This window comes from Staurois parvus, unplaced genomic scaffold (genome assembly GCF_062004578.1).
Source record: "Staurois parvus isolate SC_StPar_1 unplaced genomic scaffold, SC_StPar_1.0 ptg000863l, whole genome shotgun sequence".
Taxonomy (NCBI): Eukaryota; Metazoa; Chordata; class Amphibia; order Anura; family Ranidae; genus Staurois; species Staurois parvus.
The window spans coordinates 200,461-226,400 of NW_028318659.1; the positions used below are offsets into that span (position 1 = coordinate 200,461).

General features: G+C 47.0%; 1 protein-coding gene across 2 annotated transcripts in view; it reads right to left on the minus strand.

Moving 5' to 3' along the window:
* The window catches only part of DGLUCY (D-glutamate cyclase), a 44,770-nt gene extending 24,900 nt beyond the window's left edge, over positions 1-19,870 (minus strand). The window contains exons 1-5 of one of the 2 annotated variants that reach the window (XM_089655711.1): positions 19,809-19,870; positions 15,000-15,114; positions 7,941-8,094; positions 5,160-5,358; positions 4,878-5,028 (exon numbers count right to left, since the gene is read on the minus strand). In XM_089655711.1, coding sequence (XP_089511837.1) covers positions 4,878-5,028; positions 5,160-5,358; positions 7,941-8,094; positions 15,000-15,102 — 607 coding nt within the window. In that variant the 5' untranslated portion in view covers positions 15,103-15,114; positions 19,809-19,870. Of the gene's footprint in view, positions 1-4,877; positions 5,029-5,159; positions 5,359-7,940; positions 8,095-14,999; positions 15,115-19,073; positions 19,733-19,808 lie in introns of those variants that run through there. The other variant, XM_089655710.1, reaches the window with a different exon arrangement.
* Positions 19,871-25,940: the final 6,070 nt, after the last annotated feature.

The window sequence follows — 25,940 nt, forward strand, 5'->3', positions numbered from 1 at the left end:
TATGGGCAGTGTCAGACACCGCCCAGCGGGATCTCTGGTGATCCAAAGAATGGGATTCCCCAGGACGCAGAGTCTAAGTCCCAGTCTGCCTTTTCACCAGAGCCCCTGATGGTGGGGATGGACTTGGTGCGAGACTGAAACCAGGTCGCGACCCCTGAGTGCACCCAACTGTGGTAGAGGGGTCCCTATTGAGGGTATGTGTCAGGGGTGAGCCTGAAGTGAAGAGGCGGACAAGTCCAGGTCCTGAGCAGGATGGATGGATGACAGTCAGGAGTGAGCGTAGTCAGACTAGCTGGGTCGGCAACAGTGGTGGCAGGTAGGTACCAAACAGTAAACAGAGAGTAGCTGGGTCACGAGCCAGGGTTCAGCAACGGGAGGTCCAGTAAATATAACAACAGGCAGAAGAGTAGTCAGGGACGAGCCGGGGGGTCAGAGCAGGAGAAGGTCAACAACTATCAGGACAAGCAGGATCGGGAACAGGAACATACTTCAGAAACACAGGAACAGGAACTAGACCTTGCGGCAACTTGATCACCGCCTGGCCAGTTTAAATAGTGCGCCCTGCACCGCCATTGGTGCCAGGCGTGCACCCGCGTGCGCATGCGTGGACGCAATTGCCACCGCGGACGCCCAGGTCTTAGTGCCTGCATATTAGTGTGCCTAGGCAATCTGCGCATGCGCAGATCTGTGCGCCGCGACGAGACCCGCAGTCCCTGACAGGCAGGCTGGTTGTGCAGAAGTCGATCTACCAATCAACTTCTGCATAACCAGCCTATCAGATTTTTTTCCAAACGATTAGTGCCGCCAGCTGTAGCCGAGAGCACTGATCAATGTATTCTGATGGTGGCGAAGTCTCCTCGCCACCAGAACACAATAGCTCAGCGGGAAAGATTCCCCCATCCACATAGCCGATTTATTCACTTTTTTTGTTCAACTCACTGATTGAATTAAAAAAAAAAAAAATGAAGCTTCAGTGTATCCGAAAGGAGTTTGTTACAAAAAGCTGACCCTCTACGGGTCAAGTTAATATATTTAGGTTAATACAATTTATTTTTTTATGAAGAGGTGATAGCTACCAGAGGTTATCTGACCATCAGATACTAAAAGCCCAACTGAACGTTCAGTTTAACCTCTTGGCGCCGGCCGCACGCAAATGTGCAGCCTCCCAGCATCTGGGCCTTGACACCGAGCGGCCGCACATTTGCGTGCAATTAAGAAAAACATATCTGTTGAGAGCGAGTGCCCTGCGCGCTCCCAGCACACATGTCCAGTACTCATGGAAAGGTCCCGATCTCCTCTTTCGATCAGGACCTTTCCCGAATATGTGACCGCTGTGACCCAAAAACCCCGCCCCGCCTCCCAGCTTCTGAAACCCTTAGAGGGCCAGGAGGCACCGGCGCCAAGGGGTTAAATTCCTGGAGCATCATAACAAAAGTCTGTTCTCTGTCAGCATCTCTGTGAGAAGCAGTAGTCTCTCTGGCGAGGTCCAAAACAGTGAGGTCCCCCCCTTGCTAATTCAGAGCTAGAGCTCAGCAATCAGTGGTGATTAGGAGCTTTGCTGATCACAGAGCTATAGGTCTGACCCAGCTTGAGGTGTGTCGGACCTCTGCATTGAGACCACTGCTTCCACACTCTGAGCAAGACTGCTGCAGTATAGGATGCTGGCAGAGGACAGGCTTTTCCAGTGGTGTATTTACCTCTTGTGCTGCCCTAACACTAAAATTGGGCACTCCCCACCACCACCAGCACTCTGGCCCCTGCTTCGGCCACTAAAATTGGGTGCCCCCCACCACCACCAGCACACCCCCCCAGCCCCCGCCAACACCACTAAAACTGAGCGTTCACCACCACCACCCAGGCCCCTGCCACTAAAATTGGGTGACCACCACCAGCACACCCCCTAGTCACTGCCACCACCACTAAAACTGGGCATTCCCCACCACCACCACAGCCCCTGCCACTAAAATTTGGTGCCCACCACCACCACCAGCACACCCCCCACCCCGCCACCACCACTAAAACTGGGCGTTCCCCACCACCACCACCCCAGCCCCTGCCACTAAAATTGGGTGCCCCCCACCATCACCAGCACACCCCCCAGCCCCCCGCCAACACAACTAAAACTGGGCGTTCCCCACCACCACCCCAGCCCCTGCCACTAAATGTGGGTGCACCACCAGCACACCCCTCAGCCACCACCACCACCACTAAAACTGGGCATTCCCCACCACCACCACAGCCCCTGCCACTAAAATTGGGTGCCCACCACCAGCACACCCCCTAGTCACTGCCACCACCACTAAAACTGGGCATTCCCCACCACCACCACAGCCCCTGGCACTAAAATTGGGTGACCACCACCAGCACACCCCCTAGTCACTGCCACCACCACTAAAACTGGGCATTCCCCACCACCACCACAGCCCCTGCCACTAAAATTGGGTGCCCACCACCAGCACACCCCCCACCCCGCCACCACCACTAAAACTGGGCGTTCCCCACCACCCCAGCCCCTGCCACTAAAATTGGGTGCCCCCCACCATCACCAGCACACCCTCCAGCCCCCCGCCAACACCACTAAAACTGGGCGTTCCCCACCACCACCACCACCCCAGCCCCTGCCACTAAAAGTGGGTGACCACCACCAGCACACCCCTCAGCCACCGCCACCACCACTAAAACTGGGCATTCCCCACCACCACCACAGCCCCTGGCACTAAAATTGGGTGCCCTCCACCACCAGCAGCACACCCCCCAGCCCCCGCCACCACCACTAAAACTGGGCATTCCCCACCACCACCACAGCCCCTGACACTAAAATTGGATGCCCTCCACCACTAGCAGCACACCCCCCAGCCCCTGCTGCCGCCACTATAATTGGGTTCCCCCCACCACCACCATGGCATTTTAGCTGGGAGAACCATTGCCCACAAACAGCTGGGAAGGGGCACCAAGGGAAACCCCCCACAAAAGGGGGAGCGACTACGCGGCAACCAGAAGTGAGATCAAAGCCAGACCCAGAAGTGACAAACCGGACTCAGAAGTTACTCTGCCCTATACATTTGATGTCGATGGTTTTGAGATGAGCGGGTTTTTTGTTTTTTTTTTGCTTGCATTGTGAGTGATATTTTAACGTAATAAAAGGAGTGTTTTTAGCATACTACATTACTGGAGGTTGCTCTTTTTTTCTTTACATGTGTTTTGAACTGTTCTAAGCTGCGAAGGAGCCATGTATTAGTTCCCCCAATGATGTTTGGATTTACATTAAGCACTTTCTGCCAATCATGTAAATGAGAGGCAGTGTGATCTGGCGAGTATCTGCCAAGAGCGAAAGGTGTTTCGCAGTCCCATGCCGTGATCACCGGATCAATTTCACAGAACATTTAAATGTTTCTGCACTATACTTAGACTTTGTTTTGGACTTTGTTGGGGGGTTTCACTTATTTCACGCATGAAAAATAACTTTTTTTTTTTAACTCAGCGCTGCTTGAAAAATTGGGAGAAGCAGGGGATTGCTCTTTCATTTTTCACCTGTTTGTTATATTTTTTTTTTTAACTTTTATAGGAATGCACACACAAAATCTTAGTATGACAAATAAACATTTCATACGTGACAAAGGAATCCGGGAGCACTTGGGGTTAGCTCAAGAGATAGCACAACAAGGAAGCTTGCTTTGCTTCTCTGTTTGTAACCTCATAGTGGTCCATCTGATATGGAAGAGGTCCCCATTTTGATGAATCATTGGAGTCCCATAAACATGGAAAAGACTCCTCTCAGCACAGTAATAAAGATTAACCCCTTGACGCCGATGTAACACACAGAACTGAGCTTTTTTTCTGTGGGGGCCACATATTTGCGTACCTGTCTTTGTGCTGGGAGCGCGCCAGTGCAAAGACCGTGGTGTCACTGAGAGCACCGGGTCCCATTCTAACGATCGGGATCCGGGACTCTCGATTTCGGGTCACATGATCGCTGTGATAGCCTCTGATTGGCTATCACAGTGATCAGACACTGTACAGCCCACCCCCTTGTTTTTTGTTTTCTCTCTCTTTGAATGGAGGAGAGAGATACATTGTATTTCTCTAACTCCTGGCATAGAGGGAAAAAAAAGTTTGTAAAAAAAAAAAAATAAATATAAAAAAAATAAACTAAAAAATAAAGAAAAAATACCTAGATCAAGGTTTGATCTAGTTCAGTGCCAGGGTTAGTGTTTGGGTCAAGGTCAGGGTCAAAAGTCAAGGTCAAAAGTTCAGGGTCAGAGGTCAGGATTTTTTTTTTCGGTATTAGTGCCAGTTGGTGTCAGTGTGTTTTAGGTAAACAAAAAACAAAATGCGCACTATCGTTTCTGGGCTGTACTCCGGGTACAAACAACAAATAACACACACATATATGGTATTGCTGTGATCGTCAGGAGCTGGAAAATTTATTTTGGGTTGTTCTTTGGTGGTAGGTTATGGTAGTAACAAGAAACACACAGCTAAATAAAAAAAATTATTTTTTTTTTTACTATTTCGCCAGTTTTCCTTTCCTAATAAAAAATCAGGAGATATCCATTACCATTACCCACCAAATGAAAGCCCAATTTGTCCTGAAAAAAACGCGGTATATCACCTGGATGTACAAAGTAGTTGTGATGATATGGGCGGTTTTACTAGCACTTGTTAACTTTGCAAAATTGTGCTTAGGCATTTAGATTTGTTTTACCCTTAGCCACGAAGGGGTTAAATACTAATGTGAAAAGAAGATTTCATATCTAGCTAACTAAAAAAAAATAAAATATGGTAGCCCTGACCAGAAAAGGCAAAGATTGAACCACTTAAAAGTATAAAGTATAAAGCCCTTAAAACCACTAAAACCCAAATCTCAAGCCACTGACCTGATGAGCCGATATGGATGGGGGCCCCATGATACTGTTTCATAGGTTGTGTTGCAATGGCCGCTAAGTCCAGTTTCTCCTGAGGAATCGGCCGCATGGTGACCACTAGATTGCAGGAGAAGTTGCCCACCTGGTGACAGGGGATGGCTGTCTGCAGAAGAGAAACAACTATTCTCACAAAAACTAAAGGGATGGAATTCAATAAGAGGGCATCATCGTTCACACGCCGTGATGGACCTGTGATCAGTAAATAGGGCCCCACCTAAACACACCGCCTCTTACCTTGTACATGCTCACGTTACGCCCCTGCTCCACATTCCTCACAGGCACCCCAAGTTTTTGCACAGTGCTTTCGAAAGAGAAGCTGCAGCCCAGATAAAACGTCACCATGTCCTTCAACTGCTCGGAGTAGTTCTCAAGGTTGGCGAGACTTCCTGTGAAGGTGCCATTTTCATATCTCCGATACAGGGGACAGTCCGTCCTACAAACAAAACCCAACAAGCTTCAAATATTTCATGAGGGACCATCACAAGGGCTACGTGAACCCTTATCTAAAAAAAACTAAGCCGTGGCATACTGGTAAGACCTCAACTTTGAAAGCTGTGCCCAATAAAGGCAAGGAGAGGACAAAGGACTAGTCACCATCATTGCCAGTGGTCTCCCTGAAACTAATCTTTTCCCCATTACTGACTTGCCATCTTGTTCTGCACTGCATCTCTGTGTGCAGGGGACCATCTTTGTAGATGTAGGGCATATCAGAACTGACCCCCTAATAACTAATGGAGGAATTTTCAAGAAGTAGCAGGAAAGGTGGAGGATGCACAGAATCATAGATTGAATGATTTAGAAGTAGGGAGATCCGCGCACTGTGGGTCCTCAGATACAGCTTCCTCTCCAGCAAGGAGAACAGTGAGCATCATAGTAGTGGCAACATCTGATGTCTGGTGGGGTAATGATAGAGGTAGAGCAAGCACAGATCAACAGAATGGATGAAGGAGAAGAAGGGAGATCCATTCACCACAGGTATTCAGGTACAGCTTCCCCTCCAGCAAGGAGAACAGTGAGCAGCATAGTTGTCGCAACATCTGATGACTGGTCGGGTAATGATAGAGGTAGAGCAAGCACAGATCAACAGAATGGATGGAGAAGAAGGGAGATCCTTTCACTGCAAATCCGCAAGTACAGCTTCCTCTCCAGCAAGGAGAACAGTGAGCAGCATAGTATTGGCAACATCTGATGACTGGTTAGATAATAATAGAGGTAGAGAAAGCACAGATCTACAGTATGAAGCAGAAGCAGGGTATTCCTTGCTCTGCAGGTCCGCAGCTACAGCTTCCCATCCAGCAAGGAGAACAGAGAGCAGCATAGTAGTGGCAACATCTGATGTCTGGTGGGGTAATGATAGAGGTAGAGCAAGCACAGATCAACAGAATGGATGAAGCAGAAGCAGGGAGATCCTTTCACCGCAGGTCTTCAGGTACAGATTCTTTTCCAGCAAGGAGAACAGTGAGCAGCATAGTAGCGGCACCATCTGATGTCTGATCGGGTAATGATAGAGGTAGAGCAAGCACAGATCAACAGAATGGATGAAGGAGAAGAAGGGAAATCCTTTCACTGCAGGTTTTCAGGTACAGCTTCCTCTCCAGCAAGGAGAACAGAGAGCAGCATAGTAGTAGAAACATCTGATGACTGGTGGGGTAATGATAGAGGTAGAGCAAGCACAGAACAACAGAATGAATGAAGGAGAAGCAGGGAGATCCTTTCACTGCAGGTCTTCAGGTATAGCTTCCCTTTCAGCAAAGAGAACAGTGACCAGCATAGTAGTGGAAACATCTGATGACTGGTCAGATAATGATAGAGGTAGAGCAAGCACAGATCAACAGAATGGATGAAGGAGAAGAAGGGAGATCCTTTTACTGCAGATCCTCAGAAATCACCAAACGTTACGGTATCCCGACTATGGTGGGATAGCTAAACTCCTAAACGACATCTCTGACTGGATGTCGCTCCATTTCCTCAAACTCAACCTCTCCAAAACCGAGCTTCTCGTCTTCCCTTCTGCCCGCGCCCCCCCCCCCCATCCTATCCATCACTACTAACATCACCACCATCAATCCCGCCCCGCAAGCCAAAGTCCTTGGGGTCATTCTGGACTCTAACCTCTCCTTCCAACCTCATGTCAAATCACTGACAAACACATGCAGGCTCCACCTCCGCAATATCGCCAAAATACGCACCTTCCTTACCCCAGACACCGCTAAACTACTTGTGCACTCCCTGATTATCTCACGCCTTGACTACTGCAACTCCCTCCTCACCGGCCAACCCCAGTGCAGGCTCTCCCCGCTTCAGACCATCCTGAACTCAGCTGCCAGACTCATCCACCTCACCAGCTGCTCCACCTCTGCCACCCCCCTCTGCCTCTCCCTCCACTGGCTCCCTATCGCCCAACGCATCAAATTCAAACTACTCACTCTGACCTACAAAGCCATTCACAACACTGCCCCTAACTACCTCACCGACCTGATTCCCAAGTACCACCCTACCCGTACCCTTCGCTCTTCACAGGACCTCCTTCTATCTTGCTCCCTGGTCTCCTCCTCACACGCACGTCTGCAAGACTTCTCCAGGTCCTCCCCCATCCTCTGGAACTCACTACCCCAATCCATCAGACTGTCACCTTCCCTCCTCACCTTCAGGCGCTCCCTGAAAACCCACCTCTTCAGGGAAGCCTACCCCACCCTCACCTAACTGCTGCTCTCCTTCATTCCTCCTACCACTCCATCCCCCACAGCCACTTCCTCCTGTACCACTACCCCCTCCCTCCCAGATTGTACGCTCGAAAGAGTAGGGCCCTCTTACCCCTCGTGTGCTGTTCGTAGCTGCTGTAATGTTTCATGTATTGTCCCCCCCTCTATTGTACAGCGCTGAGCAAACCCTTTGGCGCTATATAAACTCAATGTAATGTAATAATGTAATGTAATGGTGGGGACCATTGATATGCAGATTGCAGTCAGGAGGGGGTTAAAGAAGCACAGCAGACAAATGTCCTTTTACGCTTACCGTATATCTGACTCAGTGCTCAGCGGCGGACACTTCCATTCACCCGGGGCACTGCGATATAACAGGGGAAGGGGGCCACTGTTGGCTCGGCAGAACTTTTCAAAATCGTCAGCCAGTGATCTGTGCAGGATTACCACATTGGCTTGGTTATAGCCTACAACAAAGAAAAAAACTTCTGACTCCACTTCTGAGGATGAGATACAATAAACATCAGCTTAAATCAGAAGCCTACAGCAGGCAGATCATCAAACACAGCCTTCTAAAAGACAATATATAGTCTTGTGTTGTTCAAGCCAAACAAAGGATCCTTCAAGCAATACATCGTAAAGTTATATATAGTATTTTTCCAAATAATTCAATAGGGTCCCAAACCCATAGTGTTTTCCCCAGGGGGCACATCACCTGGTGCTCCTTGCACCTTCCAGCCCCGAGCCAGACAAATGCAGCCCCATTCCTTCTAGAAAGGCATTAGTGAGAGTCCTTCCTTCACCCCGAACAAACCTGGTAAACCAGGACAGAATCAACCCGGGAGGGAAAGGATTCCTTCCGCCACACCCACCTTATTAGTTTAGGAATTAATAACTGGCGCCCCCCTGGACTAGCGGCACCAGCGTTCTGTTCCTAAAAACTGATAATAACAGATACTAATCTTGAGCTTAGTCACCTTGTCCACGCAGAACAAAGTGACAGTGCCTCTTTAATGGGCCCCCTGACCCTCTCGAAACCCCTTCCTGTGCAGCCAGTGATGCTCCCCTTCTCTTCTGAGTATGGGGGAGACTGTGACCTCATCCAGTATAGCAATGCACTAGGCTAGGAGCACTGTGGATAACCCCATGTACTGTAACATGACCAAAAAAGTAATGCCAGTTCCTCAACCCCGCTGAATTTAGTGTCAGCTGTGACAGAGGAAAAAGGTATACAAAATGATCATGGAGTTATTTGCAAAATTTGGTTTGGGCCCCCTGTGAACTCTAGTTATGAAAAAGTTAAAGGAAAACTATAATGACTTGGGTACCTTTTTACATTTTTAAGTTTATACAAGTTGAGTTTTTTTTCTACTCTATGTGTACAATTCCTGGTTTACAAATAAACATGCAATACATGAGCAAGGATTTCCAGAGCCCTACTGGTAATCTAAGGAGATGCCATAGCAGCACCTGCCTGCACTGGGGCTGGCTGTCTCTGAATGAAACCTTGGATGGTGCTGCCCGATATGAGAGGAATCTCTGCTTTCACACATAGACTTGTGCTTCCGCATATCAGCTTGAGCTACAGAACTCTATACAATAGGATTTTTTACAACAGAGGAGACCAAAGCTGCATCCTCTGGTACAGTGGTCGGCAAGCCGCGGCTCGCGAGCCACATGCGGCTCTTTGCACACTTTAATGCGGCTCTTCTGTGTGCCGAGCTCCCGCTCCCCTCCCTCCTCTCGGGCGGCCGCCCCAAAAGTCAGGACTCTGCAGCTAGCCCAGCAATGGGCAAACTACGGACCGCATACGGCCCGGCGGACCTTTTAATCCGGCCCGCGGAGCATGGCAAACATTGGCTGTCAGGATGTAGGCGGGGCAGCGTGACGAAATCCTCTCCTCTCACAGTCCGCCCTGAAGACCGGAACGGCGCGGGAACACGGCGAGAGGAACGCGCGGAGCAAAGGTAAGTGAATTGACACAATATGGGGGATGAATTACTATATGGGGGATGAATTACTATAGGGGGGATGAATTACTATATGGGGGATGAACTACTATATGGGGGATGAATTACTATAGGGGGGATGAATTACTATAGGGGATGTATTACTATATGGGGAATGAATTACTATAGGGGGGATGAATTACTATATGGGGGATGAATTACTATATGGGGGATGAATTACTATATGGGGGATGAATTACTATAGGGGGGATGAATTACTATATGGGGGATGAATTACTATATGGGGGATGAATTACTATGGGGGATGAATTACTATATGGGGGATGAACTACTATATGGGGGATGAATTACTATAGGGGGGATGAATTACTATATGGGGGATGAATTACTATGGGGGATGAATTACTATATGGGGGATGAATTACTATGGGGGATGAATTACTATATGGGGGATGAACTACTATATGGGGGATGAATTACTATATGGGGGATGAATTACTATATGGGGGATGAATTACTATGGGGGATGAATTACTATAAGGGGGATGAATTACTATATGGGGGATGTATTACTATATGGGGGATGAATTACTATATGGGGGATGAATTACTATATGGGGGGATGAATTACTATATGGGGGATGAATTACTATATGGGGGATGAATTACTATATGGGGGATGAATTACTATGGGGGATGAATTACTATATGGGGGATGAATTACTATATGGGGGATGAATTACTATGGGGGGTTGAATTACTATGGGGGATGAATTACTATATGGGGGATGAATTACTATATGGGGGATGAATTACTATGGGGGATGAATTACTATATGGGGGATGAATTACTATAGGGGGGATGAATTACTATATGGGGGATGAATTACTATATGGTTGATGAATTACTATGGGGGATGAATTACTATATGGGGGATGAATTACTATAGGGGGGATGAATTACTATATGGGGGATGAATTACTATATGGTTGATGAATTACTATATGGGGGATGAATTACTATATGGGGGATGTATTTTCAGTTTTAAAAATGTGGCTCTCAAAATAAATTTCAATCGTGGTTTTGGCGAGATTTGGCTCAGTTGAAAAAAAAGGTTGCCCACCACTGCTCTGGTATGATAGCAGAAGGCACACAATGATTCCTCTATATAAGTCGGCTCTTTGTACAGTTGCTCTAGCTCTGAAGAAGGAAGTATGTCTCCCAAAACACGTTAGCATACCCCATTGTCAGATTACCGCTGTGTCGGACTGTCCTACTGATTTTCAGCTTGTTTTATGAACTTTGGTTTGTGAGTATCCATTTTTGTCATTTTAAATAAATTTCCTTTTATCACTTTAATGCACGAGGAGAGTGCACCCCTTATTTGCTTTCTTCTAGTATTTTCAAGATTCCCCGATCTTTAGAGGGCTGCACCCCAACTAGTGATCCTGGGAGGCCTGCTCTCTCTGAATGAAACCTTGGATGATTCTGCCCGATATGAGAGGAATCTCTGCTTTTACACATAGACTTGTGCTTGCACATATCAGCTTGAGCTATAGAACTCTATACAATAGGATTTTTTACAACAGAGGAGACCAAAGCAGCATCCTCTTGTGTGATAGCAGAAGACACACAATGTGACGCGAGTCACTTTGGGTGGGGGGCCCATGGAACACAACCCCCTTTGGAGAGGTGGGGAGACCCCTGTCTCAGCTCCCCATATCCCTCTTATGTGTAAGTCACCCTGTGCTTGTTACAGGGTGAAATGTCTTGCTATTGTGTAGACATGTATAGGTGGGGTGTGGGGTTGTTCATTGTTTACTGCAATGTGGTCCCATTGTTCTATTGTGTCTTGCTTGGGAGCAAACTATTATGGGATGTATGTTTGTGTATTGGCTTGGTGGGGGGTGTTTTCAGCAGCCCTCCTGATGGGACTTTGTGTTGGTGTGTGTCTCTTGTTGCTAAGTGTCAGGAATGGACTTGCCAATAGTGGTGGGACTCACCTGCCTTGTGGGCTGCAGTACCAGGGCTGGCCAGCGGGTGCTCTCAACAATCAGAGGTTCACTTCAGCAATTAGCCATCACCTGGGGCTGATTGCAGGTGGTGTATTTAAGGGATGGCCAGACCTGCAGTCTGTGCCTTGGTGTGTGTTTTTCCATGGGCCCCTGTACCTTGTAACCTGCATTCCTGTTCCTGTTTCTGCCTGACTTGTTGCCGACCCTGCCTAATCCTGACCTCTGCTGACTTCTCCTGTTTGATCCCTGGCTTGTGACCCTGACCATTCTCTGCCTGACCCCCTGTACCTACCTGTCCGTTAGTTGCTGTACCCGGCTCGTGACCTGACTACTCTCCGCCTGCTACTCCTGTACCTACCTGCCTGATAGTTATCGACCCGGCCTGCCTGACTACGTTGTGCTCTATATGTGTATGTACCTGTGTATCTGTATCAGTTTAGGTTTGGGTTTGTTTCACCTTGTTGTATGTATTTGTGTTAGCTTGGGGTTTGGTGCACTGCGTTTATGTTTGTATTGTTAGTCTTAATAAATTGTCTTGTTTATACCATATCTGGAGCCTGTGTTTCCCTGTGTCAGTCCACACATCTCTGGTCACACCCGCATCTCTGACACTAAGTATAGATTGCCCCGCCCTGTGACATTATGCAGGGAGGGGGGATTTGTTCCTTGAGTGTATAAAAAGCCAGTTCGAGTTTCAAATAAAGAGTTCCATGTTTATACAGACTTGTGCCCTGTAGTCTTGTGTGGTCAGCGGTGGTGTCCGTGGATCTGTGTTCGGACAGGGAAGCGCGGACAGGTCTGGTTCCGTTACACACAATGATTCCTCTATATAAGTCGCCTCTTTGTACAGTTGCTCTAGCTCTGAAGAAGGGAGTATGTCTCATGAAACGCGTTAGCATACGCCATTGTCAGATTACCGCTGTCCTACTGATTTTCAGCTTGTTTTATGAACCTTTGTTTGTGAGTATCCATTTTTGTCATTTTAAATAAATTTCCTTTCATCACGGTAATGCGCGAGGAGAGTGCACCCCTTCTTTGCTTTCTTCTAGTATTTTCAAGATTCCCCGATTAGAGGGCTGCACCCCAACAAGTGTCGGTTACTGTGATTCTGGGAGGCGCACGGACTTGAGCGCTTGGGTATGGTTTTTTACTTTTTTCAGAAGACACAATATTTATATACAATATTTGATATTTTTTATTTTTTTAGCCCTAACCATAGTAAAATAATATATAGTATTTGCAAAAACACTAAACGTTCCCATATACATTTATAATCACCAAGAAAACATGAGGTGGAAGGGGGCCTAACACGGACTAATCGCTCTATTTATATCAACCTGATCATTGAAATGCATAAACTTCCATTTTTCCACATCCTCCCACTGGAGCGGTTCCTACATAAGAAGCCCATGATTCATCGGTAGGAGATGAAGCAGCTCTGTAGGGTAGTGAACGCTCTACTGATCATTGGACTCTGCCTGTGTGTCTTGTAATTATTTACCAAAGGATAGTAAGTCAAAGTTCACTCCCTTCTCACCACTTGTGATCTGTTCCAGCGAGGCCACCATGACACCACGTGTGTGCATACCAGGGGCAGACTGACCATTTGGAAACTCCAGCACTGCCCGAGGGCCCGGGGTCAGTAGGGAGCCCTATGAGATGCCCCTGGTACCTTTTTCATAGGCTTTATTGAGTTTGGGCAAGGACACAGGGGCCCCATGATCCCCTATTGCCCGGGGGCCCCATGAGTTGTCAGTGCGCCCCTGGTGCATACTGCAGGAGAGGAGCCATAACCGAGCAACCAACCACGTCTGCCATTATACAGTCAAGGCCAATAAAATCGTCACCCCTGCATTTCTATCAGATAACGCACCACTTCGACCAGAAAATTGTTGCAATTACAAATGTTTCGGCATTCTCGGGTTTGTATTGGTATGACACAAAAAAGTGAAGAAACAAAAAGCCAAATCTGACACATTCCACACAAAACCCCAAAAATGGACTGGACAAAATTATTGGCGCCTTCTCAAAATTATAAGAAATAATTGTATTCCAAGTTTGTGATGTTCCTGTAATTTGTAATTAAACTCACCTGTAGCAATTAACAAGTGACAAGAAATCACACCGGCAACCAGTTAAAATGGTGAAAAATGGACTCAACCTTTCTGTTGTGTGTCTCTGTGTGCCACATGGAGCATGGAGAAGAGAAAGAGCAGCAAATAATTGTCTGAGGATTTGAGAACACAAAATTGTGGGAAAGCATGGACAATCCAAAGGATACATCTCCTGAGATCTTAATGTTCCTGTGTCCACTGTGCGCAACATTGTCAGGAAGTTTACAGCTATGGCACTGTAGCTTATTGTAACTGAACTGACCCCAGACTTGGGTATTTCTGTTAGACTACCACTTCCCCGTTCGAACACCGACAACAGACACCACAGCTGACCACACAAGACTAGACGACACCAATCTTGAAGTAAACCAGGAAGTAGACTACTTTATTTGAATATAGATACAAGACATATACACCCAGGGGGCAGTCCGCCCTCCCTGCACAAGGACACAGGGCGGGGCAATCTACACCCAGCAACAAGAGACACACATGTATTCAAACTTCACACCAGCAGACAGTCCCATCAGGAGGGAGGGCCGCTGGAGACACCCCCCCCCACCAAGCCAATACAAACAAACACATACATCCCATAATAGTTTGCTCCCAAGCTAGACACACAATAGAAAAATGGGATGCAACCACATGGCATAAAACAATCAACAACCCTCCACCCCAATATTAGGACAGATCACCCTGTATCCCTACCAGGCACAGGGTGACTTACACATAATAGGGATATGGGGAGCTGAGACAGGGGTCTCCCCACCTCTCCAAAGTGAGCTGTGTTCCATGGGCCCCCCACCCAAAGTGACTCCCGTCACACTTATCTCCTAGTAAAAAAAAATTCCAGTATATATACCGCCATTTGTAAACGCTATAACTTTCATGTAAACCAATTAATTTACACGTATTGGTATTTTTTTTTAGCAAACACACGGAGCAGAATACATTTTGGCCTAAATTTATGAGGAAATTAGATTTTGTAAATTTTTTACTGTATGTTTTATAGCAAAAAGTCAAAAATATTGTTTTTTAATCAAAATTGTCTGTGTTTTTTTGTTTATAGTGCAAAAAATAAAAAACACACAGGTGATCTCTATTTGTGGGGAAGAAAAGGACGTAAATTTAATTTGGGTGCAGTGTTGCATGACCGCGCAATTGTCAGTTAAAGTAACGCAGTTCCATAACGCAAAAAATGGCCTGGTCAGGAAGGGGGGGGGGGAATCTTCTGGAGGGCGAGTGTCATCGCTCAGAACAAATACCAGCTCTTACCAGCAGACATGCCTGAGGTGTTGCGGATGCCGATTTTGTTGTGACGGATCAAACTTCGGGCCGTAGAGGGGAGGAGAGTCCGTAAGACATGCAGACAAACCATATCAGAGGCCTCCTGTGAAACAAACCATAGACATGGGTCAATATAAAGTGATGAGTATAGTCCGTGGACTACAGAACACCTCCCCTTTATGCTGTAGTGATATGATTGGGAAGGAGGGTGTTCAGTAGTCCTAATAAATTTTCTGTCCTAGGGTGACAACGCTGCTGCTTCATTGATATGGCACAGTGAGTCAGTGTTGTCACCCTACAGACTGGAAAACTGTAATAGATTACAAATTTCTGAGGTTTAGATACATTTAAAGCCAAAAGCCAACATTTATTATTTTGCAGCTTACCAATTCTTAGATGTGACGGCCGCATTTGTTTTCTTTTTAGCAACTAGAAAATAAGGAATGAAGAGCCGGCAACTTGTCCTTCCAAAGAATGACTTTATTACATCGAGTAGAGTGAACAGGTAAAACTTCGTTACGCGTTTCAGCAATTAGTCTTCATCAAAGCCACATGGCGTATTGCCGAAATGCGTAAGTAGTCTTACCTGTTCACTCTACTCGATGTAATAAAGTAATTCTTCGGAAGGACGAGTTGCCGGCTCTTCGCTCCTTACTTTCAAATATGCCCAATGCTATTAGCCGCAGCAGTGCTGGACGTTCAGAGCTGTGAAGAGGACCGGGCATCCCAGAAAAGAAGATTTCTTCAAGAAGGACATGGGATATTCTAAACGGCAGGACAATTATGTGACTGCAGCAGGCGGTAAAAAAAAAAAGTAGATCTACTTCAACTTTAGGGCTCGTTCACACTTGACTGTTTTTCCAACTCTTGCCAAACGCCCCTATAGCGTTTGACAAGCGTTGGCCTGGCGTTTGCGGAGTGTTTTTTAACGCTCCGCAAACGCCGCGTCTGCGGTTTAGCGGCAGTTGCTAGGCATTTGCCAAGCATTAAAAACGCCCCACAAATCCCTATAATGAAGTTTGAATGGTGTTAACGCTCCGCAAATGCCCCGCAACCGCGTCGCAACCGCACCGCAAACGCCGGCCGGGCGTTTGCAGAGCAGCACCATAGACTTGACTAGCAGGCTTCAATTCCTCCTCACTCGACCAGAGCAGGGGCGGACTGACCATTTGGAAACTCGGGCACTGCCCGAGGCCCCGGGGTCTGTAGGGGGCCCCATGAGATGCCCCTGGTACCTTTTTCATAGGCTTTTTTGAGTTTGGGCAAGGACACAGGGGCCCCATGATCCCCTATTGCCCGGGGGCCCCATGAGTTGTCAGTCCGCCCCTGGACCAGAGGCGTTCATTTTGCCGCAACGCAACGCTAACACTCCCGTGTAAACAGCACCATGTGCTGCAATATGCAGAATTTTCACAGGCGTTTGGGAAACGGTAAAAACGCTTCCCAAATGCCTGCCTGCCGCTTGCTAACAAGGCTAGTGTGAATGTAGCCTTAGGCTTTCCCAGCTTCTCAATTTCAGAAGCAATATCTATACTGGGGCAGCACAGTGGCTAAATGGTTAGCACTTCCGACTGGCAGCACTAGGGTCGATGGTTCGAATCCCAACCACGGCACCACCTGCCTGGAGTTTGCATGCTCTCCCTGTGTCTATGTGGGTTTCCTCTGGGTGCACCGGTTTCCTCCCACACTCCAAAGACATGCTGGTAGGTTAATTGGCTCCTGTCTAAATTGGCCCTAGTATGTATGTATGAATGTGAGTTAGGGACCTTAGATTGTACGCCCCTTGAGGGTTAGGGACCTTAGATTGTACGCCCCTTGAGGGTTAGGGGCCTTAGATTGTACACCCCTTGAGGGTTAGGGACCTTAGATTGTACACCCCTTGAGGGTTAGGGACCTTAGATTGTACGCCCCTTGAGGGTTAGGGACCTTAGATTGTACACCCCTTGAGGGTTAGGGACCTTAGATTGTACACCCCTTGAGGGTTAGGGGCCTTAGATTGTACGCCCCTGGAGGGTTAGGGACCTTAGATTGTACGCCCCTTGAGGGTTAGGGACCTTAGATTGTACGCCCCTTGAGGGTTAGGGACCTTAGATTGTACGCCCCTTGAGGGTTAGGGACCTTAGATTGTACGCCCCTTGAGGGTTAGGGGCCTTAGATTGTACGCCCCTTGAGGGTTAGGGACCTTAGATTGTACGCCCCTTGAGGGTTAGGGGCCTTAGATTGTACGCCCCTTGAGGGTTAGGGACCTTAGATTGTACGCCCCTTGAGGGTTAGGGACCTTAGATTGTACGCCCCTTGAGGGTTAGGGGCCTTAGATAATATATATGTAAATCGTTGTGTAAATTGACGGCGCTATATAAGTACCTGAAATAAATAAATATACAACACATCTTCAAAGGATTAGAATGCCTCTAGACCACTTACCTCAGGTACTGACCCTACAGAAGAGTCCATGGCAGTCTTAGACTCTGTTGTTATCACAGGACAGCACTGCATACACCTACAGCAAAGCTCACCCATTTATAAGTAGCAATTGTTAACCAACTAGTTAAACAGTTGTTACTTTATGATGAGCCCTGCTTATGAATACCCTGACTTAAAGTGAACCGAAGGGAAGGGAACATCTTGAACTGTTCATTGTGCCTATACAGTACCCTGAAAGATTTACTTTTTGTTTTCGATTCCTCATGAAATATAGCACAGCAATTCCTGTGCCTAGGCACTCCTGGTCTGTAGCCTCGTAGCTGTAGATCTTCAGTTTGAGATCAGCTAAGACGCTGCTGCCTCTGACCACTAGTGTCACTACTGTGCTGCTCACTTTTCTGCTTGCTGGAGGGAAAGCTGTACCTTAGCATCTGCAGTGCAAGGATCTCCTTGCACCTGCTTCATTTTTTCTGTGGATCTGTGCTTGCTCCACGTCTATCATTACCTCTCTAGTTATCAGATGATGCCACTACTGTGCTGGTCACTGTTCTCCTTGCTGGAGGGGAAGCTGTACTTGAGGATATGCGGTGCAAGGATCTCCCTGCACCTGTTTCATTTTTTTCTATTGATCTGTGCTTCCACCACCTCTATCTTTACCTCACCAGTCATCAGATGATGCCACTACTCTATTGATCAGTAGTTTCCTTGCTGGAGGGGGAAGCTCACAGGTGGCAAAAAAGTTAAAGCTGTACCTGAGGATGTGCAGTGCAAGGATCTTATCTTCCTGCATCTCCTTCATCCATTCTGTTGATATGTGCTTGCTCTACCTCTCTCATTAACTCACCAGACATCAGATGATGCCACTACTGTACTGATCACTAGTTTCCTTGCTGGAGGGGAAGCTGTACCTGAGCACTTGCAGTGCAAGGATCTCCCTGCATCTGCTTCATCCATCTATTCTGTGGATCTGTGCTTGCTCTACCTCTTTTATTACCCCACAAGTTATCAGATAATGTTATTACTGTGCTGCTCTCTGTTCACCTTGCTGGTAAGGAAGTTGTACCTGACAACCTGCCTTGCAAAGATCTCTCTGTTTCTGCATAATTTTATCTGTAGATCTGTGATCTGTGAAGGGAAATCTCCCCAATAGACCACAGATGGCAAAAAAGTTAAAGCTGTACCTGAGGATCTGCAGTGCAAGGATCTCCCTGCATCACCTTCATCCATTCTGTTGATAAGTGCTTGCTCTACCTCTCTCATTACCTCAACAGTCATCAGATGATGCCACTACTGTACTGATTGCTAGTTTCCTTGCTGGAGGGGAAGCTGTACCTGAGGATGTGCAGTGCAAAGATCTCCCTGCATCACCTTCATCCATTCTGTTGATATGTGCTTGCTCTACCTCTCTCATTACCTCAACAGTCATCAGATGATGCCACTACTGTACTGATCACTAGTTTCCTTGCTGGAGGAGAAGCTGTACCTGAGGACTTGCAGTTCAAGGATCTCCCTGCTTCTGCTTCATCCATCCATTCTGTGTATCTGTGCTTACTCTGCCTTTATCATTACCCCACCAATTATCAGATGATGCCACTACTGTGCTACTTACTGTTTTCCTTGTTGGTGAGGAAACTGTACCTGATAACTTGCCTTGCAAAGATCTTCTTGGTTCTGCTTCATTCTATCTGTAGATCTGTGATCTGAAAAGGGAACATTCCCTAATGGACCACAGGTGGCAATAAAAGGTTAGAGCTGTACCTGAGGATCTGCAGTGCAAGGATCCCCCTGCATCACCTTCAGATATGTGCTATTAATTAAAAATGCAGAGGTGATCAAATACCACCAAAAGAAAGCTCTATTTGTGGGGAAAAAAAGGACATAAATTTCATTTGGGTGCAGCGTTGCATGACAGCACAATTATCAGTTAAAGTAAAACGCCACCGTAATGCAAAAAATGGCCTGGAAAGGGGATAAATCCTCTGGAGGGCAAGTGGTTGATCAGCCACAGAACCTGTGTAATTAATGTGCATTCGGTAGCAGAACACAGCAGAGAAGCATCAGCTCTCCTGCCCTGCCAGACAGCGCTGTGCTGTGTGGCAGAGCTGTGTAAATCTCAGGACTGGATGGTCAGAGATACAAATCTTTTAGCGGGTAAAACCACCACAATATTTGTATTTCGTCCGTGTGTTCGGCTTGATTCGCCTGGAGGTCAGCTTTAAATAGCAAAGTTATGCGGCTTTGCAGCGATTAGGGAGTTACAGGCCCCACAGTTGCTAGCATAGCATGCTGGGGATTGTAGTTCTCACAAACTATGACGCTGCACATGCAGGAAACGATAGGTCCATACAGACACAATGTAGAACAGCTGCTCACCTTCCAATGTGATTGAAACTTCAGTTTGAGGACAGTCACCGGGCTGGAAATGAGGCTCTGAACAAAGGTTCCTATGGAAGAAACGTTCTGACTACCACAGCGGCATCTAGTGGACAAATAATACAACTACATTTTTTATGGCTCATTTGTTTTAGCCCCTTCTCACCGCAACCTGTGTGGTTATTATCCTGTCTCGTTGGGTCCCAGTATCCACCCTATAGAAGCCACTGCACTGATGATGGTTAAAAGGCCTGAAACAGCTGTATACAGTTTGGAATAAATGGTTCTATATTATTAGGCAGTATTTGCGCCAGGGGAGACTGACAACTCATGGGGCCCCCGGGCAATAGGGGATGATGGGGCCCCTGTGTCCTCACCCACACTCAAACCACACCCAAAAAAGCCTATGAAAAGGTACCAGGGGCATCTCATGGGGCCCCCTACTGACCCCGGCCTTCGGGCAGTGCCCGAGTTCCCAAATAGTCAGTCTGCCCCTGATTTGCACTATAGACAGGGCCGGGACAAGGGGTGGGTAGGAGGGTCAGCTGCCCTTGGCACAGAGGAGCAAGGGATTGGAGAATGGATACAGGGCATTGCATTAATAGTGAGGAAGGGGCGCAGTTCTGCATCCTTGCTCTGGGTGCTAAATGAACCTGTCCCGGTACTGGCTATAGACCAGCGGTTCTGGATGTGCATCTGGATGATGAGGTGTAGACAGAGCTGGGACAAGGGGTGGGCAGGAGGGGCAGCTGCCCTGGGCACAGAGGAACAAGGGAGCGGAGAATGGATACAGGGCAGTAAACCCATTCTATGGCATGCATTAATAGTGAGGAAGGGGCGCAGTTCTGCATCCTTGCTCTGGGTGCTAAACAAACCTGTCCCGGTACTGGCTATAAACCAGCAGTTCTGGATGTGCATCTGGATGATGGGGTGTAGACAGGGCCAGAACAAGGGGTGGGCAGGAGGGGCAGATGCCCTGGGCAAGGAGAAGCAAGGGAGCGGAGAATGGATACAGGGCAGTAAACCCATTCTATGACATGCATTAATAGTAAGGAAGGGGCGCAGTTGCCGCATCCTTCCTCTAGGCGCTAAACGAACCTGTCCCGGTACTGGCTATAGACCAGCGGTTCTGGATGTGCATCTGGATGATGGGGTGTAGACAGGGCTGGGACAAGGGGTGGGAAGCTGTCCTGGGCACAGTGGAGCAAGGGAGCGGAGAATGGAAGCAGGGCAGTAAACCCATTCCAGTCCTACTGCACGGGGCCCAGGCCAGCAGGGGAGCCCAGGCATCTTGGTGAATCAGATGTGGGCAGGGAGGGTGATTGGCATGGGGAGGGGGAGTGAGTACTGGAACTGATCCCCTGCTTCTGCAGAGAGAGCCATACAGGGGGTCGGTTCCAGTAATTCACCCCCCTGTGCACCCATCACCCTCCCTGTGCACCATTTCCCTCTACTGCCCAGGCCCCCTTGTGTGCTCCCACCACTCCAGTGCTGCTGGCTTCGCTCCTCTCCTTTCCACCGACAGCTGCAAGCACACAATTGGATCCTTCAGGTTGGAGAATGGGGGAAATATGTCACATTTACCAGCCCCTTCCTTTTTTTCTGAACGAACACAGTGAGTGATCAGTACTGGTCACTCGCTGTGTTCATTCATAACTGAGATATAGTAAAATTTTTAGAAGGGGTCCCTGTCAGGTTGGATGCATGGGGCCCCATGGCTTCTAACAGCAGCCCTGCAGCCGCTCCTCCTTCATTTTTCCTGATGGATTGTTAGAAGAGCTCTGTACAGGAATTGTTTTGAAACTGCTCTGTGAGAACTGTACTGATTTCAGCAACGACCTCAGTAAAGGATTTTGATCGTTTTCCTGCTTTGACTGGTCTGAAATCTCTTAAAATAGAGTTCCACCCAAAAGGGGAAGTTCTGCTTGTCTGCCTCCCCCCCCCCCCCCTGCCACTTTTGACACTTTTGGCTTTGACAGGTACCCACTCTCCCACTTCCTGCTCAGTTTGCCACGAATTACTGAGCCAGAAGTTCGCCCCCCCCGTCCTTCCCCCAACAGACTTATGGGACACTTCAGGTCCCAGAATACTGCTAGACAATTCAGGAGGTGAAGCGCGACTTGGGCATGAGCGGGGGACACCCGCAATGCCCACAGTTGAGATGCCGGCACCGAGACGTGAAAGGATGGTACATGTGAGCAGTATTTGTAGCGACTGACTTATAACAAGCACAAAAACAAAAAAGAACAGGGCTTGCAACACAACAAGGGGACTGAGCTAGAGGAAGATGCAATACATGGGTCTAATACACAGAGTACTGTCCAGTAGGAGTTAATGTCATTGCTAAGGGCTACAGTAATTGTGTCACATGCAAAGCAGCCAACCAGTCAGGAGATGGGTGACTGGCAGGGATGATGGTTTCTCTGCTAGTGGAGGGCGTTAAGTGCTTGGCACCTCCACTAGCGACTGGTTCTCCACTCTTTGGGACTGGACCTCTGGCACAGAGCGCCTAGGGATCCAGCCTGGAGTTATAAAAGAGTGTGTAGAGGGGCCCCTGGAGAAGAGGGCAAGTGCAGAGGTTGGAGAGAGAGAGAGAGTGCATTTCCTGAATCCCATAGCAAGCATGGGATGGGTCACTGGGAGAGTTTCTCTGTTGTGCAGAGAAATACACAGCAGCATGGTACTGCTGGCAGGAGAGAGATCTGTATTGTTTACACACAGGCCTCTCCCCCGTCAGTGATCCTTGGCAATCGCTGGGTGCCAGCGGGGAATCTCCAGCCGGGACCCGGTGATCGACATCTGTAGCCGCCAATGGCAACACGGTGCATGCGCGTGCCCCCGACCCGGAAATGCTAAATCACGTATATATATACAAGAGTTTTTGCAGCCCTGTAGCAGTAGTTCTGCTATAGGGCAGTCAGGAAGCGGTTAATTCATATTCAGAATTTGTTTCATTTCGTTTATTTGAATTCGATTAGAATTTTCCAAATTCAGTTGAATTTATTTAAATTCAGTTAAATCGAAAAGTTTCAAATTTATTCTATTTGAAATTTGAGTTTCTGAAGACGGTTAAATTCTTTTTAATTTGCTCTATTTTTTTTTTTTATCCTTTTCTTTTCTAGTCTATTCAAATTAAAATGTATTCCATTCGAATGATGCATTTCGGAAGATGGTTCTATTCTATTCTATTGTTTTTCTATTCTATTTTTTTCTTTTCTTCTGTTTTCTAATCTATTTTATTCAAATGTATTCCATTTGAAAGACAGTTATAGTCTATTTTATGCTATTATTTTCTCTATTCTATTCTATTCTGTTATATTTTTTTAAAAAATTTCAAATTTTGGGCGGCTATATTCTATTCTATTTTTTTCTATTCTATTCTTTTATTTTCTATTCTGTTCCATTCTTTTCTATTTTTTTCTTTTCTATTCTTTTTTACTCTATTCTTTCTTTTATTTCCTATTATATTTTATTCTATTCTTGTTTTTGATTTTGAATTTGATTAAAATTTCAGATGAAATCTCATGAAATATTCACCTAAATTCCGATGTGGAACAAAATGAACCACACATGTCTACAGCTGACATCACTCATCCAGTCCAGGCTCTGGTTCATTTCCAACTTTATAGTAAGGATCTGCCCAGAAGCCTGAACTGGCAGTTGGTTCAGCATCTCAGCGTGCTCCCAGGCAACTGAGCTCAGAGTGGAGGGGAGAACTGAGCGATCAGTGTCATTTGATCATTCAGTTCTCAGTGTAGAGGCAGAAGGGTACAGATGCAGAATCGGATCGATGCTGCATCCACCTAGGTGAGTATAAATTGTTTTTTTTTTGGAGACTCGAACTGGAGGAGGGGGAATTTGGGGGAGGCAGGGGTAAGAATTGATCTAGGAGAGGACATTTTTTTTTGGGGGGGGGTGCTATGTGTGGTGATTTAGGGGGATTTGTGTTCAGAGGGGGATGGGGAAGAGGATTTTTGCTAGAAGGAGGGATCTGGGGGGTTTGTACTAGAAGAGGTTATATGACAAGGAGGTGGAAATTGTGTTTGGAGGGGAATTATATTTTTTTTTGGGGGGGGGGGGGGATTTGTAGGGATGATTGTGGGTTAAGTGTGCTAGGAGAGAAACATTTTTTGAGGGTATTTTTGCTAGGAGGGGGTATTGGAGGGGAATGTGTGCATGGAGGGGGGATTTGGAGGGGGGTAGAAGATGTGTAGCTGGAATGGAAATTTGAGGGGTAGAGGATTTGTGCTAGGAGGGTTTGTTTTTGAGGGGGGGGGGCATTTGTGTTGGGGGAATTTGTGCTGGGAGGGGGGATTTGGAGTGGGGGAAAAGATGTGTACTTGAAGGGGAAATTTGAGGGGTAGAGGATTTGTGCTAGGAGGGGGTATTGGGGGGGAATTTGTGCTGGGAGGGGGGAATTGGAGTGGGGTAGACGATGTGTAGCTGGAATGGAAATTTGAGGGGTAGAGGATTTGTGCTAGGAGGGGTTCTCTTTTTTTGAGGGGGGGGCATTTGTGTTGGGGGAATTTGTGCTGGGAGGGGGGATTTGGAGTGCGGGAAAAGATGTGTACTTGGAGGGGAAATTTGAGGGGTGGAGGATTTGTGCTAGGAGGGGTTTTCTTATTTGATGGGGGAGCATTTGTGTTGGGGGTATTTGTGCTGGGAGGGGGGATTGCAGCTGGGGGAGGATTTGTACTGGGAGGAGGGGGGATTTATGTTTAGGGAGTAAGCATGCAAATTAGTGCTTGATTTTTTAAGGGGGACTTTTGCATAAGGCTCATACATCTGGGGGGGGGGGGTGCAGTTTGGCATGCTGGCCCTGGGATTTAGATGACCTTGTCCCGGCAACTGCTAAGGGGGCTATGCATACAAAGTTCATTGAACAAATGTGACACACAGACACACATTTGCACAGCTCCAATGAAAGATGCCGTATTCTGTGTTATAGAAATACCCCGTATGATCCTAAGCACAATCTAGTGGCCATTTATTTTTCCTGATTGACTAATACCACATTATGGCCATGAGATGGCGCTAATGATCATATAAGATCGTTCTGTAACACGGAATATAGTCGATTTCAATCGGAGCTGTATGGATGTGTCACGTGTTCAGTGAACTTTTCCTACATAGACCCTTAACTGACACTGACACAAAAAAATTGAAACCTAAAAACACACTGACCATGCCCTTTGACCCCTGACCATAACCTTTGACCCAAACACTGATCTAGTTATTTTATCTTTATTTTATTTGTTTATTTTGCACAACTTTTTTGTGTTTATTTGTTTCCATTCTTCTCTAGTATACAATGTATTTTTGTTGACATTTCCCCCCTCTAGTGTACAATGTATTTTTGTTGACATTTTCCCCCTCTGGTATATAATGTATTTTTGTTGACATTTTCCCCCTCTGGTATACAATGTATTTTTGTTGACATTTTCCCCCTCTGGTATATAATGTATTTTTGTTGACATTTTCCCCCTCTGGTATATAATGTATTTTTGTTGACATTTTCCCCCTCTGGTATATAATGTATTTTTGTTGACATTTTCCCCCTCTGGTATACAATGTATCGTTTTGTTTCCATTTGTCTACCTCAGTATGCAATAGGGGTAATTTATCAAAATTAGAGCAGACAGAAAATGTTGCAGCTGTACATGGCGACCAATTAGCTTCTACCTTTAATTTTTAAAGCTTAAGTGAACAAGTTTGAAGCTAGAAGCTGATTGGTTGCCATGCACAACTGCTACAGATTCTGTCTGCTCCAGTTGTGATAAATTCCCCTCAAGGCATCTATTTTGTTCCCATTCTTTTCCTCTAGTATAGAGGACTCAAACCTTTCTAAACAAAGGGCCAGTTTACTGTCCTTCAGACCTTAGGGGGGCCGGACCATGACCATCAGGAGTAGAAAATGTCCTGGTATCAGTGGGAGTAAACAATGCCCTATCATTGGCCTCATGGGGGGAACTGTGCACCATCATTGGTCTCATTGGGGGGAATTGTGCACCATGATTGGTCTCATTGGGGAGAATTGTGCCTCACCATTCTGCCTCAATTGGTCTCATTGGGAGGAGTTGTGCCCCATCATTGATCTCATTGGGGAGAATTGTGCACCATCATTGGTCTCAT